At 37.6% G+C, this 18,344-nt stretch overlaps 1 protein-coding gene across 4 annotated transcripts in view; it reads right to left on the reverse strand.

Annotated features, from left to right (window-relative positions):
* Positions 1-1,977: 1,977 nt before the first annotated feature.
* Positions 1,978-18,344, reverse strand: part of col7a1l (collagen type VII alpha 1-like) — an 83,838-nt gene continuing 67,471 nt past the window's right edge. For 3 of the 4 annotated variants that reach the window (XM_088072526.1, XM_088072525.1, XM_088072524.1), the window contains 23 exons: positions 17,941-18,066; positions 17,691-17,762; positions 16,700-16,735; positions 16,487-16,546; positions 16,213-16,257; positions 16,054-16,089; positions 14,638-14,673; positions 14,407-14,463; positions 14,121-14,192; positions 13,655-13,726; positions 13,513-13,548; positions 13,318-13,398; positions 13,168-13,221; positions 12,984-13,037; positions 12,087-12,149; positions 11,937-11,999; positions 11,453-11,569; positions 9,365-9,442; positions 8,636-8,689; positions 8,475-8,523; positions 7,176-7,391; positions 4,018-4,089; positions 1,979-2,625 (listed from right to left, as the gene is read on the reverse strand). In XM_088072526.1, coding sequence (XP_087928652.1) covers positions 2,411-2,625; positions 4,018-4,089; positions 7,176-7,391; positions 8,475-8,523; positions 8,636-8,689; positions 9,365-9,442; positions 11,453-11,569; positions 11,937-11,999; positions 12,087-12,149; positions 12,984-13,037; positions 13,168-13,221; positions 13,318-13,398; positions 13,513-13,548; positions 13,655-13,726; positions 14,121-14,192; positions 14,407-14,463; positions 14,638-14,673; positions 16,054-16,089; positions 16,213-16,257; positions 16,487-16,546; positions 16,700-16,735; positions 17,691-17,762; positions 17,941-18,066 — 1,764 coding nt within the window. In that variant the 3' untranslated portion in view covers positions 1,979-2,410. Of the gene's footprint in view, positions 2,626-4,017; positions 4,090-7,175; positions 7,392-8,474; positions 8,524-8,635; positions 8,690-9,364; positions 9,443-11,452; positions 11,570-11,936; positions 12,000-12,086; positions 12,150-12,983; positions 13,038-13,167; positions 13,222-13,317; positions 13,399-13,512; positions 13,549-13,654; positions 13,727-14,120; positions 14,193-14,406; positions 14,464-14,637; positions 14,674-16,053; positions 16,090-16,212; positions 16,258-16,486; positions 16,547-16,699; positions 16,736-17,690; positions 17,763-17,940; positions 18,067-18,344 lie in introns of all 4 variants that reach the window. The other variant, XM_088072527.1, reaches the window with a different exon arrangement.

The following is an 18,344-nucleotide window of genomic DNA, read 5'->3' on the forward strand; positions in this document are numbered from 1 at the left end:
TCTGCATTCATCTCTGAAAAGGAATTAACTGCTCCTCTTAAACTTCAGTGGGAAAAAAATCCGTCTTTCATTACTACGCTGGATTATGTCGTCATAAGTCACCTAAAATAGGATTTGTTAAGACCTCATTTTTATATTAATACCTTTTGATCTACTCAGGTGTAAATGTTTAATGATCAAACATGTTTTAGTCTGGGTTTGAAACCTGAGCGAACTGGCTTGATGTCTTCCAAAATATAGGAAACAATGAGCTATGAGAAAAAAACAAGAAAAATACCTTAAAAAAGTGGTAAGAATGAAATAAAAAAACATTATATATTTGTCGCATAATTTTAAATACATCATTATAAGAATTCAGAACAGAATTTTTTGGATAAATGTTTTTTTAAATGTCATACTCTCCCCACAGTCAATTTCTTTAAAGCCAATTTCTTGTCACTTTTTACTAATTTTTTTTTAAATTTGTGGGACATTTCTTGACAAGTTGCTCATTGCCTTTTCCCCATGTTTTCAAAATAAATCAAAACAATTTTCGCATACAACATGCAGAGGTTTAAATGCTTGAAAAAAGTATCAACGAAACTGATTTCAATCCAGGCTCTAAGGAGTTAAAAAAATAAGTACCAACTATAAAATCTGAAAAGGCTAATCTTACTTAAAAAAATTCTAGGAAACTGGTAGCCTTATAAAGGGTAAGTAAATCTAACTTTAAGTCTTGTAACGTAACATAACATAGTTTTGTTTTTCTGTAACATATTTTTAAATATATAATTTGAATGATTATATTATTAATATATATATTATTTTCCTCTTTTTTAAATATATATTTTTTTGTAATTCTTCTTTCTTTATTTCTTAATTCTTTTTGAAAACAGACTTTTAGGTCATTTTTTGTTGCCTTTCACTAATTTCTTGCAATTTGTGTGACATTTCTTGCTACGGTGGTCATTGCCCTTTTCCTTGTTCTTCTGAATGAAATCAAACCAGTTTGCTCATGTTTCAAAGGGTTAAAGACGTGGTTTACTTATTTGTTGTGATTACTTTATTATTAAAGGGCAATCGGTTTCCTGAATTGTGCTGAGTAGAAAAAAAACATTTAGTCAAGTCAGACTAACTTGGTTTACTTGCAGTTGAGTTTTTTTTCAAATGCATGTTTTGGCGCTTTGAGCACCATAAGCTAGGTGCTACCTAGTTCTTTGATACTGGAGAGAAGGCGAACATCTCTACGGCAGATATCTCCAAAATTCAGCAGCTTACACCAGAACAGTCCCTTTACATATTTTTTTGCAGTGTGGCATCTATCTCAGGTCTTGACTAGTTGTGGTTGGGGGTGTGGTTCAGCGAGAACAGCCTGTCACTGTAGACTGTGTTAACTACGTCTTGCAGCTCTATGAAGCATCTTTGCATGTGGGAGTTTATTACAGTGCAGAATCGTGACTAACGGAGAGAGAAAGCCTCTGGAGGCTTGTTGGTGAAAGACTCATCAGTCACTTTGAGGTGAATTAAAAGCTTTAAATACTGATTCTTTTCAGTGAGCAACCTTTCGGGGACCTCTGTTAAAGAGACCTTGTGGTGGAGCTGCTGCAGCATGTTGCACTCAGGACTAACACTGACATATTCTCTTTGAAACATCAACCACTGACGCCCTGGAAATCGAAGTTGTGTCGTGCATTTAAACGTACCACGCTGCCAGAAAAAACCTTGAATGCGTGCTGCCCCCACATCAACACCCACGCAGGAATCCCCTGCTACCGCTGCGTCGGTCTGATGGAGAGTCCTCCGAAACACTCTCTGCCTGATCTCCCCTGTCGGCCCTCATCTGGCTCCCAGCCTGACCCATAACACCCCCTGCCAAAGGAACATATGTAGCGGTGGAGGTGGCAGCAGGCAATCAGCTACCGGCGTCTTATTTTTCTCACCGCACAGGATGCAGCGCAATTGACAAAACATAAAAAAGGTGAGAGATGGAGAGAGAAGAGCACGACAAAGAAACAAAAGAGAAGACAGATTTAATTTTTCAGTAGTGTCATCAATATCGACATATACAAAAACTCACTCTAATGTCAAGTCTATTTTAAAAAGTACAAATGACAAAATTTACATGTTAACATTCACATTTTGATTTTCAACACTTTGTCCATTGAGCACATTTACGAAACAGCTGCTAAAGTATATAAATAAATCCAAAATAAAACACAAAACTAAAACATTTTACAAAGTTATGTACAAAAATTATTTTCTCATTTGTGGTTGCTAGTTTCACCTTCAGTGTTAGTTACCTGTGGAAAAGATTTTTTCTTACTGTGATAAAATAGATTGTCTTGCATCTACAGCTTCCTCCCATTCATTTTGTACAACTAAAATCTTATCAAAGAGGAATTTCTTACTTATCTTATGAGCTGTTGCAATTTCATCTGTGATCTAATGGGCTCACCCTACCACTCCTCTCCATCGCACACCAGCTCTGACACTCTTGTCTTGACGAGAATCGATTTCTGTTGCCATCACAGCCGCCGTAAACAAACGGCCTGCACTCCCCCGAGCGAGGGTGGTAATACCAGAGCAGGACGTACTCTGAACAAACCCCCTCTGACATCGGCTCCAGGCAGCGGTCTGCTGCTGAACCTGTGTGAGGTGATAAATAAAAAAAACGTTAAAAATACCATACAAACTGAAATGCTGCACATTCATAAGTGTTGGATATGCTTCAAAAAACGGGAAGATGTTTTAGCATGTTTGAAGAGTGGGACTTCAAACTGCATCATTCCTGCATGATTAAGCCTTTCACACTCAAAAATAAATATATAGAGACCACTTGGAGCCACTGGTGTGCAAAACGCCTTGTGCAGCTACAGTATTAATTATGAAGGGGGGCATTCGAGTATGTCTGAGGAGATTTCACAATAAGATGATATAAACCTGCAGTGTCATTGAGACAAGTGTTTGTGTAAAAGACACTTACTTGTTTGCTTTCTTATAGAAAATTGGATGAGAATAAAACAGCACCTCCACGCTGAGGATTTTTATAATGAGAACTAGACGGCTTTTACAGAAGCCAACAGGCTCAGTTTTCTTAGTCTTTGTAAGCTGTTTTGAGATTCAGCAGTATGTCTATTGTCACCTTTTATAATGTCTTTAAAAAAAGGGAATATATTTTCCTTTAGTCATGTTGCAAACACAAAAAATAACGTGATGGTGGATTTTTACCCCAAATAAATCCAGGGTTTCTGCACATCTTTACTTATGAATTTTAAAAGCCTATGAACATGCACTTTCCAGACGTTTGGGAAGAAGCAAACTACTAAATGCGTTCTCACAAATTATACAACTATCTGCATATCTCACCAGACCACACTGGCACATACATGTACTTCTGAAAACATCACCGCCATGTGTCTTTTTTAGGGATAGAAAAACCAATATCTATTACGTTCACATAGTGTAGCACTAGATTTTTAACACAACATATTTCAAATAATGTTAGACATGCATTTTATGAATATAATTTAAACATCAGCAAAAACAACATAAAGTCAAAACATTTCCAAAACATTCTATTAATCCCAAACCAATTCCAGGCCAGGTTTATCTAATTTCATAACTTTTCCAGGAATTTCATGACTGTGGGAACAATGTAAATCATTGGCAAAAACATTTATTTATTAGGATACTTCATTACATATTATTTTTCTGTCTATTCCAATGGATGGAGAATCTTACAGCAGACACTACCTGAGTAAAAATAGTAAAAATGCCAATAAATGGTCTTAACAGATTTTTTTCTTTTTTTTTTAAATCGTAAAGTGCGTCATGAAACCTAGCGCAGGCTGTCGAACACTCATGGATTAACTTTTGCTTTTATCATTCTGTCCCACCAATTTCAAGCAACTCATTACTCATAGATTATAAAAATGTGAAGAGACGCAAACAGAAAAATGAGTGTGACACACAGAGCGAGTAAACAAGATAAAAAAGAGGGGGAAGATGAGAAGAAAATCAGTCTTCTTGGCCACTCACCAGCAGTGTTCGTTCCAAATACCCTTCTTTTTTTCCTCTGTCCCCACTCCGCCGTCTCTCCCTCCAGAGGATCTGAAGGCCCAAAAAAACATCAAGAACAAGTTTAACAGGTTGGTGGATTCAATCATCAGAAAGGAACTACAATGACTGAAGCAACATTTAAGGAATGCCAGTTGTTTTGACTCATCTTAAATCCAACTGAGAGTGATCAACATTTGTAGCTGAGCTACATCAAGTGTTTGTTTTTGGTCTTTATCATCTCTTTGTGCAACATTTCTAAAAAAAAAATTGCCACTCTACAGACTAAATTTGAAGGAATTACACTTCACAACTCATATCCTGCTACCATTAAAACCAGGGATAAAAGGGTGAAATACACAAAAGATTAAAAATTAAATGAAAGAGTTGGAAAGAAAAACAAATTATCAGATAGCTGCGAGCAAAGTTTTGTAGTTCTTTGTTCTAGTACTTGTTGTGTTGATCTGTTTTCATGTGATCTGATCAAACACATCACTAATCATCACTTTTATTATATTCACAAATTAAACAACAAACACTCAGCTTAGTCAGAGACACTTACGTCAAGGAATCGACCTTTTATAGCGAATAAAGAAAGATGAAGAAAAGAAGCTGCAGCAGCTAATGACATTGACGCCAGCATATCAGCTGGTAGCCACACAGATGGAAAATGAGCCGTGATTGTGAAGCATGAATGAAGCAGCTGATGCCAATCACTGACCTCAGTGCCACGCCTGAACACTATCTACTCTTAATGAGTTTGATTAAACTATATATAACGTATGAAACTCACTTGACTGACCATAGAAACACCTTTGTTCAGGTAACATGTAATTTCACAGTTGCTCTACACTCTACTGAACTGACACGGGTGAATGTTTTGTGTCAAGGTCCAGTTCTTAAGCTGCGATCCACGGCAAGCCGATAATTCTGAATCTGTATTCGCAACTTCCTGTCTAAATGTGTACCAGTGCATCTGATTGGGAAAACATGGACACCTTTATATATAAGCATACGCATTTAAAGAGGACCTACATTAATTAACACAACACCATTAGCATAAAGAAATGGCATGTTGTGCCTTTTCAAATAGTGTACAACATCTCGACATAGTGAAGGATGCAAAGCGTAATCTTTAGATAGAGATTAGTGCTTTTGTTTTCCTCAATTGCTATTGGTAGCTATCCCCAGATACCAAAGAGTCTCAATTTAAGCTCTTACTTTCCCCAGTAGGGCAAATGATGGACAGTGGAACAACTGAACTCACTGTGAAAAACAAAATGCAGCGTGTCCTGTGTTGCTGGAAGTGAAAGCGATCTGTTTGTCTGTCCAGTTGCCAAAAGAAAATGCAGACATAGTTCAGATTACATGTATATGAGTCTCATCAGAACAAGTTAGCAAGACGGCAGCCAAGCAGCAGACCACAGTTTGAGACCAGCTGTGTCTTTTAACACTGACGATGATCGGGTATTTTTGACTTAAAGCAGTGGTTGTGGTGACAAACCAGGTACTCTAACGCAAAACATGATCTTTTCCTCACTGTAACCACATGTTTTTGTGCCTTAAGCTAAACACATTGACCACAGCACTGCCATAATTTAAAATTAAAAATTGAAATATAAACTTAATTCTAACAATATTCACTACAAATGAAAGTGTAAAAATGTAACAAATTAATGGTTTGAGGAAATTTACAATGTAAATATTATATATATATATTTTTATTATCATTTTGGCATTTTTACCTTTATTGATAGGACATGTTAAGCATGAATTGGCCACTGCGGCCACTGCGACACGGACTCAGCCTTTGTACATGGGGTGCCTGCTCTTGCAGGTGAGCTACTGGGCACACAAAAAGTTGTCCACTTTAATACAACACATTTCTTGTAACAACAGGCTGTTAGATGCCGTGCAGAAGCCAGTACGTGTGGCAACTGTTACTTAAGTCTCCAAATCAAAGTGTACATATTGAAGTGTGACCCACCGCACTTGTGCACAGCCATTATTTTGAGCACATAATGAGCAAAATGTCACTGCTTTTACATCTTTTGATTGTAATTGATGAATAAACATGCTGACATTGACAGTGGGCAATGGCAGGCTCACTCTTTGATTAGTGTACCTGAAGGAAGAATTAAAATAAATTGGGTTGAAAAAAGCTACTCTCGCCTGGGGGCTGCATTCGCTAATGAGCTTTGTGAAATATTGCGTTATTACTTGGTGCAGGTTGACCCTTTGTTTAACTTTCTGGTTGTTTTTTTTCTCTTGATGTTGATGACTTCAGTAACACCAGCATTCTATGAGCTGAGTGCTTTTATTTGCATAATTGCCTTCTTTTGATAGTAGAGTGTATAAACTGCATCCAACCTGACCAAGAGTCAAACTAATTACAAACAGATATTTTCATTGAGTAAATGACCCTGACATAGAGCCAGAATAACATACTCTAATATCCTAATGTAATCATTTGGATCGACCTCAGTTTTCTTGCTCTTCACTCAGACACCTTTCAAATGCATTTAAACCTTTATGGGAAAAAGACAAGGAGCAACATGGCAAGAAATGTCCCGCAAATAGCAAGAAATTAATAAAAGGTGACAAGAAAAATGAGCTGAAAAAGAAAGAAAAAAAAAAAAGGGAAAAAAATGTCCATTTTTTTAAAAACTATTTTCATAATTGTATTTTTCAAATTATGTTATGTAATGTGTAGCACTTTTGTCTTTTTTGTGCTAATTTTCAGGAAATTTTCTTGCAATTTCTTACAAAGTTTGGGGTCATTTCTTGTAAAGTTGCCCACTGGCTTCTTCTTATGTTCTTGAAAGAAATCAGGCCAGTAACAACAGAAAAGACGGGGGTGATGATGGTGTCCTGATATTTTCTTCCTCCGAACATCTCAGAGTACATTATTTCTGTTGCAAAGTTCCAACAATCTCAACTAACCCACTACAAAAACTGCCCACATCACAGCTGTTACACATAAGTATGACATATGTAACCATTTAGCTGTGACACACACATGGTCACACTCTATAAATCTTTTGGGGGGACACTGAGCACTTTCTAAAATGATGACATCTGTGTGTTTGGCTGCCGGGCTTGGACAGTTAAATGTGTTATACTGAAATAATTACAATTACCAGTGTAGTTTGGTGGGACCACGGGGGCAGGACTGGTCATTCCTTCCAATTTGTCTCCATATTCTTCCATTTCTTCACCGTCTTCCTCCATCCCTTCTTTGCGGAGGTCAGGCTTCAAGGATATCACTACATCATCTGGCTCATGTTTATTATTCTTTGTCACTGCGGTTGTTCCATCTGGATCCACAGACTTAACAAAGAACTTGTACTCCAACCCTGTAATGACACAAACATCAAAAAAAATCTACCATTATTCTGAGACCATTAAATTACAATTTCAGGTTTGCCTTCACACACAAAAATCATAGTTAGGATTTGGATATGATCATGTTTTGGCTTAAAATACATGGTTTTGTCTACAAAACCACTACTGGACATGCCCAGATTTCCCTAAAAAAGCCCCCGACTTTGGTGCAACAATTGACTTGCTTTTGTTTTCTTTGTTAATCTGGAGCAGCGGTCTGCAGCTTGGCAATCATCTCACCTTGGGATATGCCATCCACCATTCCCTTCACCTCTCAAGTTCACATTTTCAGAACTATGTAACTATATTAATATATATATGCTACTCAAATTGACAAAAGTTTCATAAGCGTGGTTTGCATAAATGTACAATTCCAACATTTCCCCAAAGCGGATTAAAACACATAATTTACCGACATATATTGTGGTATTAGACATAAGTATCCATTCATGCTCTGATATTCTGTTCCAAATTTTTGTGTTTTGTTTTGCAAATATAAATGCATTTTCACATCAACCTCATCTGGGTAATTAGAAGTTTTTGGAAAGCAAAAGTGTGTTGCGTTAAAAGCAAGGAATCAAGCACCGTAACAGATGCAAAAGACAGTCTAACAAACTCGTTGATCTGTTATGTTAAAATGTCTTCTGTGAAAAAGGTCTTTTGCAGAAAGGTTGGCAATAGGAATTTGTTAAGTGTGTAGCAAACTCTTGGTGAGGCGTTCCACTTAATGGCAGTCTCATGTTTGTGAATGGCTCTACTGTTGTTGGCACCATAGTGTGTGTTCCTGTGAGAGAACATAACAGATGGCAAAACACACACGGGTGCCATGCTGCTGCCACAGGAGCTCTACAGCAAACAACACACACACACATACACCACACATGCGCGCGCGCACACACACACACACACGCAACCTAGAAAATGTACAGAAAAGTACAAGCACACTGAGAGGGCCAAAAATGTACAAGTGAATAACGTGACACCCCAAACCCACCCACCCACCCACACACCCACACACACACACACACACACACACACACACACACACATCTTACCACACTTTTCTACCACCTCCTGGGTGACTAGCTCCTTCACTTCTTCAGCCTTGACGGAGAATGACAAAATTCAGGTGAGTTCAACTAAGTTCATCCAGTTATTCACTTTGCTATCTATGTGTGTGTGTGCGTATGTGTGTGAAATTGTGATTAACACGCACTGAGAGTCCAGGCTCCCCCTTCTCCCCTTTTCCTCCTTCAATTCCCAGTCTACCCTACAATAAAAACACATTTACAAATGCGTGGGATTAATATCATTCTATGAAACAATCACTATTAGTGTAAAACATTTTTTTATGCAGTTGAAGAAAAACATCAATAAAAAGTTTTAGCCAGCTGCCAGACCTGCATGTAATGACCATGTTCAGGTCATATTGTAGCATGAATACAAACAGCTGAGTGATAAAACATTCACACCAGACTTCTAGTTTTATTAAAATGTTTGTAAAAAAGTGATTATGAGGAACTGCTGATGCTGATGACATAAAAACACCACAAGGGTCAACAAACTGGTGCACTGAAAGTTTGATATATAATTAAAATAAAAAACTAACACCATAAAGATTGAAAGCAGTTATTCAAAATGTATAGGCGTTCTTGAATTGTTTATAGCTGGTTTAACATGTAAATGAACACAGTACACCAAATGTAATGTTACAAAAGAAGTCCATTTAGGATACAGTTACATTTACATGGATGTCATCAATTCTCAGGCTGGGAACTCATTGTTGGTTTACCTTTGTTTAAATAATTAGCTGCTCAAATTTTGCTAGTGGAGAAAATAAGAAAATCCACTGGTTTACAGGAAACTATCAAGGAGAGGGTCAAGACTTTTTTAGACTTTTTTTTAAGTGTGTATGTGTGTGTGTGTGTTCATGTATAACTCTCACACTCTCTCCTCTTAGTCCTGGAGTGCCGGGTTCTCCCCTCTGACACCGTTTCGATCTGCCCCGTCTGCCTCTGTCCCCCTGTTTGACAAAAATCCAAAAATCTAAGTGTGCACGGAGAAATACGGAGGCTGAGAATGGCCATGATTACATATTATTTCCCTAATGCTGTTGTCTCATTTAGATGAATCATTTTGTTGTTTTGTAACAACGGCTTCATTTAATGTTGATTCTGGAGAACTCAAAAGACTGATTAATTGAGATGAGACAATTTCTGAGAAAATGACTTTTGTTTCCTTGAGATCAGGAGATCATAGGAGAACTTGAAAATTAGTGTCTGGATCATTTGATCTAACCTGATTTCAGCCTTCAAGGTCACTGTCATTACTGTCAGGGAGGAGAATGGCTTAATATATGTTGATTCTCAAGGAAACAAATGGCAGATCTCTCAAGATAATTTGTCACGAGAGGACGACATTTGTTTCCTTAACACCAGGGGACAATTGTGGAGAACTTGAAAATATGTGTCTGGGTTATTGGATTCATAACTTAACAGTGTGTTAAGACTTAAAAGTGTGGTTTTGTTTGCTGCAGTTACGTCATTCGAGCAGAAAGCCTTGTTTCATAGTAGCAAACAACTCCCACTAACGTATCCTCATGACGGTTGTGATATTTTACAAAAATGTACTTATCCCACTGCATATGAAATCTAGCAAATTACAGCCCACAGAATGGTCTTGTGATGTTATGTGCTCAATGAAAAGTCACGTGCTTAACTCAAAAGTTATTTATGTTTGGTTTAGGAGAGTTAAGTTATGCAGGTTAAGGACAAAAAACAAGGTTTGGCGTTGTCATGTTGCGTACCTAATCTAATTACATAGATTAGGTTTAGGAAAATAAAGTTAGGGTTAGAAAAAAAAGACATGATTGGACCTCAGAACGTTTGGTACTTGATGTAAAGTTATGATGGTTAGGATGTACCATAAAGTAACCCAAAGTTCACTTGGTTTCACTCTGGACACAAACCGTTCTTCTGGGGGTAAGTCCTGTCTTTGTCTGACCCATTCATCCCCCTAACCTTTCTCTGTATGCAGATTTTTGCTGTCTTTTTGTAGGTATATGTATGAACATGCATAAGAACAGCCTGCCCCCATCTCTGTAAACATTGACTTCTGTGGAAAAAACACAGTGAGTTCTGAATTTCTTTGATTAAAAAACCTCTTTACTAACAAGACAAAAAAAACCCCAAAGCAGCACACTCGCTTCTGAGCAGTATGAAAGACAGACCAATTATGTGCATCCTTGGAATATCCTCATTAGAGGTTTCCAGCTACTTTCTGTCAACTCTGTAAGTCTGGTAATTGTAGCTGAAAGCAGCTAATTGAGTAAGATATTACTTGAAAGCTGCAGACAGAAATAGGCCTCTGCATGTGTGTATGTGTGTGGTAATTAAGGACGTGTCTGTGCTGTATCCACTGCTGCAGTATATAGAGCTCATGCTGCCAGTCTCTCTGAACAGGATACAAATGTGGTGATGACTGTAATCAAGCTCAGCTCATCCTCTCGTTCATTGTGGTCTGTTATATTTTCAGTGAGCAGCGTACATGTTCTCTTTATATAGACTAGGTCTGAGTTTAAGGGGGGTCTCTCTCTCTCTCTATCAGCTTCTATAATATACAAAACTGGTTTAGCAACATCAGTCACATTTTATTTTTTATTTCAAAGGTATACTTTGATTTTAACCACGTCAGCTCAGCCTGACAGAATTGAACTATGTCAGGAGATCAACAGTTTTTTGTGTAATGAGGATCTGACACAGGCAGAGATTACCTGCCAATTAGAGAGATAACATTCAAATAATAAGTCCTTGTCAAAGGAGAACAGCGAGACTATTATTAATTTGTTATCTTGAGAAAATTATGTAGTGAAGTCGTGATCAAGAGGACAGCTTGATATCTAGAGAAAATAATGTTGAGAACAAGTTTTTCTTCCATTTTCTTTCAGTTTAACTGCACAATAAAGCATTATCAATGCATGGTAAAATATATAAGTCAGTATTATATCTCTCCAATTTACTGAGTAGCACTGCACCTTAGGTCCTGTGTTCCCACGAGGCCCTGGAGGTCCTGGTGGTCCCTCATCTCCATCCCTTCCTGGACTCCCTGCTGACCCCTTAAACCCCGGGAAACCTGAAAAACCCGCTGCACCCTGCATGGAGTGAGAGTGATCTGAGGATGTAAATAGCATGCTAATAATAATACTAATACTAATACTAGTAACAACAACAACAACAACAACAACAACAACAACAATAATAATAATAATAATAATAATAAAATACTAACAATACATCTGACTTATATAGCACTTTTCACATCAAAAAACAAACAAATAAAAAAAAAACACAGTGATATAATCAATGAAATAAAGCACATCCTTTGGTTCCAGGGGAAGATAAAACATATTATTCTATTATTTTTCCTGGAATTTTCACAATATACAACTCTGATGAGCGCATAACGACTGGTGAAATTAGTTAGATAATAACCAGTGAAAGTGATGCAAATTTACTGACCTTGTCTCCTTTCACTCCTGGATGACCATCAACACCATCAATACCGCCTTGTCCCTTTTCACCCTGAGGTGACACCACATGATGAGAATAGTGAGTTTGTATGTGTTTTGGGAAGAAGAAAGAGAAACATGCGCACACTTGAATGTTTACCTTTCGCCCTGTGAGTCCATTTAGCCCAGGTATGCCAGGGGTGCCGTGAAACCCCATATCTCCCTGTTTCGCAAAGACACCACAGAGTTATCCAGATTACTGACAGGATTTCTTCACGACATTGTTAGATAAACTCTAGATGAATGTGAGAGATGTCACGTTTCCTCTTTTAATCTCAGCCATGTTTTTCTTATGTCCAAGACTGAAAATGGACTGGTTATTTTATGATATTGACAAAATGTCTTCTTTCCAATTTAATTCTTCATAATAGACATTTGCTTCATTTACCTCTCTGTTAAGAAAGTGTATTTTACTTCTATGGAAATCTCATAAGGAACCATATATTTTTCTGTGGCTTAGTGGTGTTATGTCTTCTCTTAGGTTAGAAAAAATACGACTTTCAGTTAATGGCAGCTCTATTAATCTTTAGCAATCAATTCTTTTATGGATTATTTTAATTCCCTACAAATTTGCCACCCTTTCGTGTTTGTTTTTAATTTATTTATTCATTTATTTTCATTTTATTTTTAAAAATTCTCTTAGGTCTTATTTTTCTTTAATTTCCACTTTTATCTACTTATTAACTTAATAACTATTTTTTGTATGTTTATAGGTTTTTTAATATGCAAACAAAAACAACTATTACTAGTGGTATAGTTTCTTTTTGTTTGTTTGTTTTATACAGAGAAAGTTTTGTTTTGTTGTCATAGAGTTGGGTTCCCTCTTTGAGGCCCCTGGGGATATTCATCCAAAATGGAAAAGACATGTGATTTCTATTTATGCATTTTTTGTATTCCTAATGAAAACAGTAAATAAATGAATAAATAAATATACAAATAATTTTAAAGAAGATGACGTATAACTTGTTTTGTTCAAAGATGCTGATTCAAGCCTAACCTTTTCTCCATCCGGGCCTGGACTCCCAATGTGTCCAGGTAAACCTCTGAAACCCTGTAACAGCAGGAAAAAGAACTGACAATTTAACCAATTCATGCAAACAGAGAACCTGAAACTAAACCATAAGGGGCCAAGTTGGAAAAAAAAGAGGAGGACAACTGTGACAAATAACAACTGTCTCCACCTTTTCTCCCTTCTCCCCATTGTCTCCTGGTAAGCCTGGTTCTCCTGGATCACCCTGTGAAAAAAACAAAAACCCAAAACAAATCAAAACTTTGCTGAATCTTTAGAAATCAATCATAACAAGGCAGTAAGATATTGATTTTCAACGTACCTGACTGCCTCTCTGTCCCTGCAGTCCCATGTCTCCTTTGTCTCCCTTGGCTCCATCCACTCCGTGATCCCCATTTCGACCCTTAAATCACATCACAGGTATAACTGTAAGTGATTCACAGAAGTTAAAACTGAATTTAGGCTCTATTTAGAGTTACTCAATATTTGTTTGTGTATGTTTGTATTGTAGCTCTACCATCACTCCATTGAGTCCAGGCTCTCCTGAATCTCCCTGTAGGAAAAGAGCACAATTACACACACAGTTCTGACATAGAAGTGTTGAATGGCTGACCTCATTTTGGTGCAATGTGAAGATATTAAAATAAACCCTTATTCACCTTCTGGCCTACTGGTCCTCGAGCTCCAAAACGTCCCAGTGCCCCCTTAGTGCCTGCATCACCCTTTAGGCCCTTTAAAAAAACAATTTAAAATTCTTTCCATAATTATGATTTTTTTGCAGGCTCATTTATTAGAAATCAAAGTATGAGGCAAACTGCCACACTGCAATCATACACTTAAAGGAATACTTCATCCCCAAAAAGACCGCTCTGACTCAACAAAATTGCCTTTGACTTTAATTAATCAAGATTTTCTGCATTTTTGGATTTTTCTTTTAACAGAAGCATGTGAGAAAAACAACATTTCTTCACAAATTCAATGTAACACTGGGTGAGTAGTGGATATAGAAATGGTCATTTGGAGGGGTATTTCTTTCATCATGACCAGTATAGAATGACTTTTTATGAAAAGCATTTTCATGCTCCTAATGTCTTGTGAAAATCATTTTCTTTGCAGATTTATTACCTTGAATCCAGGAGGACCGTCCTCGCCCTTTTCTCCTTTATCTCCATCAAAACCTGGTGGGCCTCGCTGACCCTGAAACAAAACATCTACTAAATTCTTCTGAAGTCTTTTCATGTGTTTACTCTGTGTGTCATTGAGACAGTTTTATCTTCTTTCATTTTTTGTGTCTATATGTAGACAGGTTTAGACACAAGCTGAGTACAATATTGCCCTTGTTAGAAAAAATAAAGTTGTATTAAATTGTGTTGAATTCAAATAAGATGACAAATATATAAAAAGATCTCACCGCCTCTCCTTTGGAACCCTTAAATCCTCGGGGCCCTTGGATTTGAAGCACACTCCCCTGTAGGAAGGGATTAAATTGTGAATACCAGACGTAAATAAATGTAAGAAATGAATAAACAAAATGAATGATAGCAAGCTTTGAATCATGTCGACAAGACCTGTTTGGTCTTGTGTATACTGTCTATATTATACAAACAAACTGCCCAACAAAGAAACGTGAAAATCATCATACCCTCTCTCCTCTGACTCCAGGTAATCCATGGTCACCCTGCAAAAAATAAGTTTTTATAAAAGGCTTTCCAAACGTGATTACTTCTATTCTTGGTGTCAACAAAAGTACATATATTACTCATCCTGCTCTGCTGTTGCAGCAGGAAAATTGCTGAGCCCTCACAACATTTTATTAAATCCCTTCACAATACAATAAAATCTGGTGCAATGTAATCCACCTTTGATAAAATGTCACAAACAGCTATTGTCCACAACATGACTGAGGTTTAATGGCATCTGGCAGAGATGACTCACTCAGTTGAGAGACTTTAGTCAAGAAGAAAAAAACAAATATGAAGACAGTTTGACTGAACACTGACATTATTTCTACTGACACTTCAAAATGATTTGGAAATATCTATCTATCTATCTATCTATCTTTAAGCATCTGCACATTCAAATGTTAATGTTGTCTTCTGTACTCAATCCTCATACCTCACTGCTGACGCAAACAACACGATAAGTGTTAGATAAATATTAAGTACACACAAGCAGACAAAGTCCAGTACTCCATTGATCATCCTGCATCTCAGAACTTGCAGCACCGTCATACTTTTTGTGCACTGTGGTATATCGATTTCTACAGAAACTGCACTGAAAACAAAACACCAAACACCACCTGATGTGTGCTGTACCACAGTACATATGAACCTCACTCATGACCACCTTTTCAAGTGAATTTGGGCATGAACCAGCATATTGTGCTTGCGTGCGGTACAAAGTGTTCACACTCATCAAACAAACTGGACTTTGGGCTCAAGTGTCCTCAGATCCAAACTTGAGTCCCTGATGTGAACACCCCTTAAGTCTAATATGCCCTTTTCTCATGGGGTTACAGACAAGTTCAGAAAATATGTCGAAAACAGTTGCCACCTCTTACAGAATGAGTCCGTTGACACTTTGAGGGTGAACTTAATTTTCTCCAACTGGAGGATGAACATGATGTCACTGAGCCATGTTGAGTACAGAGGCGGAGTGGGAGACTTCCAGGATAAAAGTATAAGTTAGGCCAAGGAAGCAAAAGGAAAGTAATCATGTTGAACACCACAGTGGTACAGGGGATTAGGGCTCTTGGCAGACTGAAAATCAATAGCAAAGGGCAATCATAGATTCAAACATTTAACCCTTTGAAATTGTTGCTGACCAAAACCCTCATGAGCATTAAGAAAGACCAGAACATATGTGGAGCACATTTCAGTTTCAATGTAACCTTTAGATGAGGTGAAACAGGTGGTTTGTATGTATCGGGTCCCCCTTTTGACATCAGTTCAAGGAATTTTATAAACTTTAAGTCTTGTTTGACTTGTTAAGTGAAGGAGTCATATTAAAGATTAATGTCAAACACAGTGGTGACAAATAATGTCAAATAACAGCTCACCTTTTCACCTTTGCTGCCACGAACACCTTTTGGACCCTATTAACAACAACAAAAAAAGAATTAAATAAAAGGATTTATTTCCAAGTGCACATAAGTGAAACTGTAAGAGCCTTAAATAAAATGTTATTTTTGGTTGCATGGATTTGAAATGTCACTTACAAAATGCCCAGGAGCTCCTTTAATTCCTATAGGGCCTTTTTCACCCTGAAAAGAAAGGAAGTTTTCTGCATAATCCACCAACATCACAAGCATGTGCTGAATAATAACATTAGATAAACTGTTTCACAAATTAGTTAACAAAGTTAATGTGTGATATTTTGCATTACGTTAACCGAGATCAGATTCTTCCCTGACCTAAATATAGGCTGAAACTGTTCAAACTGTCACACCATCACAGGGTTTGGCTGTGACGTATACGCTGACCTAAACTCACCCTTCTGCCTGGGAAGCCAGCCAAGCCCCTGGCACCCGGTTCTCCAGGAATACTGTCACCCTGATGAGGAGATAAAGCAATGGTCTGTTTTTTACACAGCACAGATCAAATGACAACATGCTGCTGCTACAAACATAAAACTAAATTCTTTTACTTCAATTTTTTGAGTCATGGTTCAAACAAAATAAATTGGAGCTCAAATTTTATTTGTACCTTTTCTCCTTTTGCTCCAGGCACACCAGGAGGACCCTTAATTAGAGGTAAAAAACCCCCCCCAAAAATATCATTAAACATCATTCTCAGCAGGCAGTCAATAAGAGTGTCCCTCACACTTCACACTGGAAACTTCACCAGACATGATGCGAATGCTTAATTCCCTACTTTGGTACAAATAAAGGATTATATTATCTTAAGAGTGTTATAATAAGTGTATTTGTCTTACAGCAGACAGCCCGAGAAAAATGATTAAAATGAGACAAAGAAGTTGCAAAAAATATGGAGCACCTACAGTCCCAAAAAGTAATCATTCTTATATAAATTTTTAAGAAAATGTTGGCATTGTATGTTTCTCCCAAAATCTTTAAGATGATACATTAGTGCATTTCCTAAATATTATATCAGCATTTTTAAAAGGACCTAGCATATTAGAAGACTGTCAAAGAGAGGTGGAGGGTATGTTGGAAGGTGTGCAAGATGCCTGCATGGCTGCAGAACACTGTTTGACACTTAGAAACAACAAAGCAGGAATGACTTGCTGTTTTCTCAGCAGCTCTTTAGGCATCAAACGTAGCTGTTTGAAGCAACCTGTCAATGTCTTTCCAGCAGGGACAGTCGCAGAAAAATGGTTGTTGCTTTTGTCAAGGCATCTCTGCATCTCCTGGCAGGATAGTGCCATTAAAAGCTTTTTTTTATCGCAACCCATTGGTATTTTTCCAAAAGGATAGGGCCACAGAAAGTGGTGTTTTTTACTATGGCATCACTGTGTTTCTTGCTGGGGTAGCAGTGGAAAAATGGTTGTTCTTTACCAAAATATTGCTGCTCCGATAGCGGTACAAGTTTTAATGTGCACACCTCATGATGACACACAATGGTTCAAATGTAACGTATCCATGGTTTGCGTTAATGTACAATGCAAACATGTTTTGTGTTGAGTGGTTTGTCATTTAGTGTCTTTGTTTTTGTTTGGTTGTTTTTTTTTCCTTACATGAGGTCCTGCTGCTCCTCGAGGTCCAGGAGCTCCAGGCGATCCATTCTTCCCCCTTTTACCCCGATCACCCTGCGTCAACACAAAAAACATCTCACGTCTCTTTTAAACCAAACAGCACAACCCTCTCTCTACATTTCTGCTGTTATTCCTCATTGAAAAACAACTATTTCTACACTTTTGTGGTCTTCATTTTTCCAAAGCAAAGCGAGCTGAATGGTAACTTGTAAGTTGATCTATGATGATGTACCTCTCTGCCCGGCTCACCCGGGTCCCCTTGGGGACCTCTAAGCCCCTGGGAGCCCTGCAAGCCTGGGTTACCACGGATACCCTGGATGCCCTGAGCACCTGGAGGCCCTGGTTCACCTGGTTCACCCTAACGTAAAGAGAAAGAGGAATGAATAAAAGGAGAGAAAGAAATGCTTGGGAGACAAATAACACAGCTAAAGGTCAACTGTTTCATGTCGTGTAATTATTCAGCTCTTCAATCCCTTTTGAATAATTGCTTTCACACAGAGTCCTTCTTTCCTTTATCAGTTTAAATGCTCAAACACAATTTTAAATGAGTGAGTGAGTCACTGAGCCAATTATATTTGCTAAATTAAAAACCACAATGAGACGTAGAGTCAATCAAAGAGAGAGTGATGGAAAAGA

This window comes from Plectropomus leopardus, chromosome 22, assembly GCF_026936395.1.
Source record: "Plectropomus leopardus strain MGB_pleo_1.0 chromosome 22, ASM2693639v1, whole genome shotgun sequence".
NCBI lineage: Eukaryota > Metazoa > Chordata > Actinopteri > Perciformes > Serranidae > Plectropomus > Plectropomus leopardus.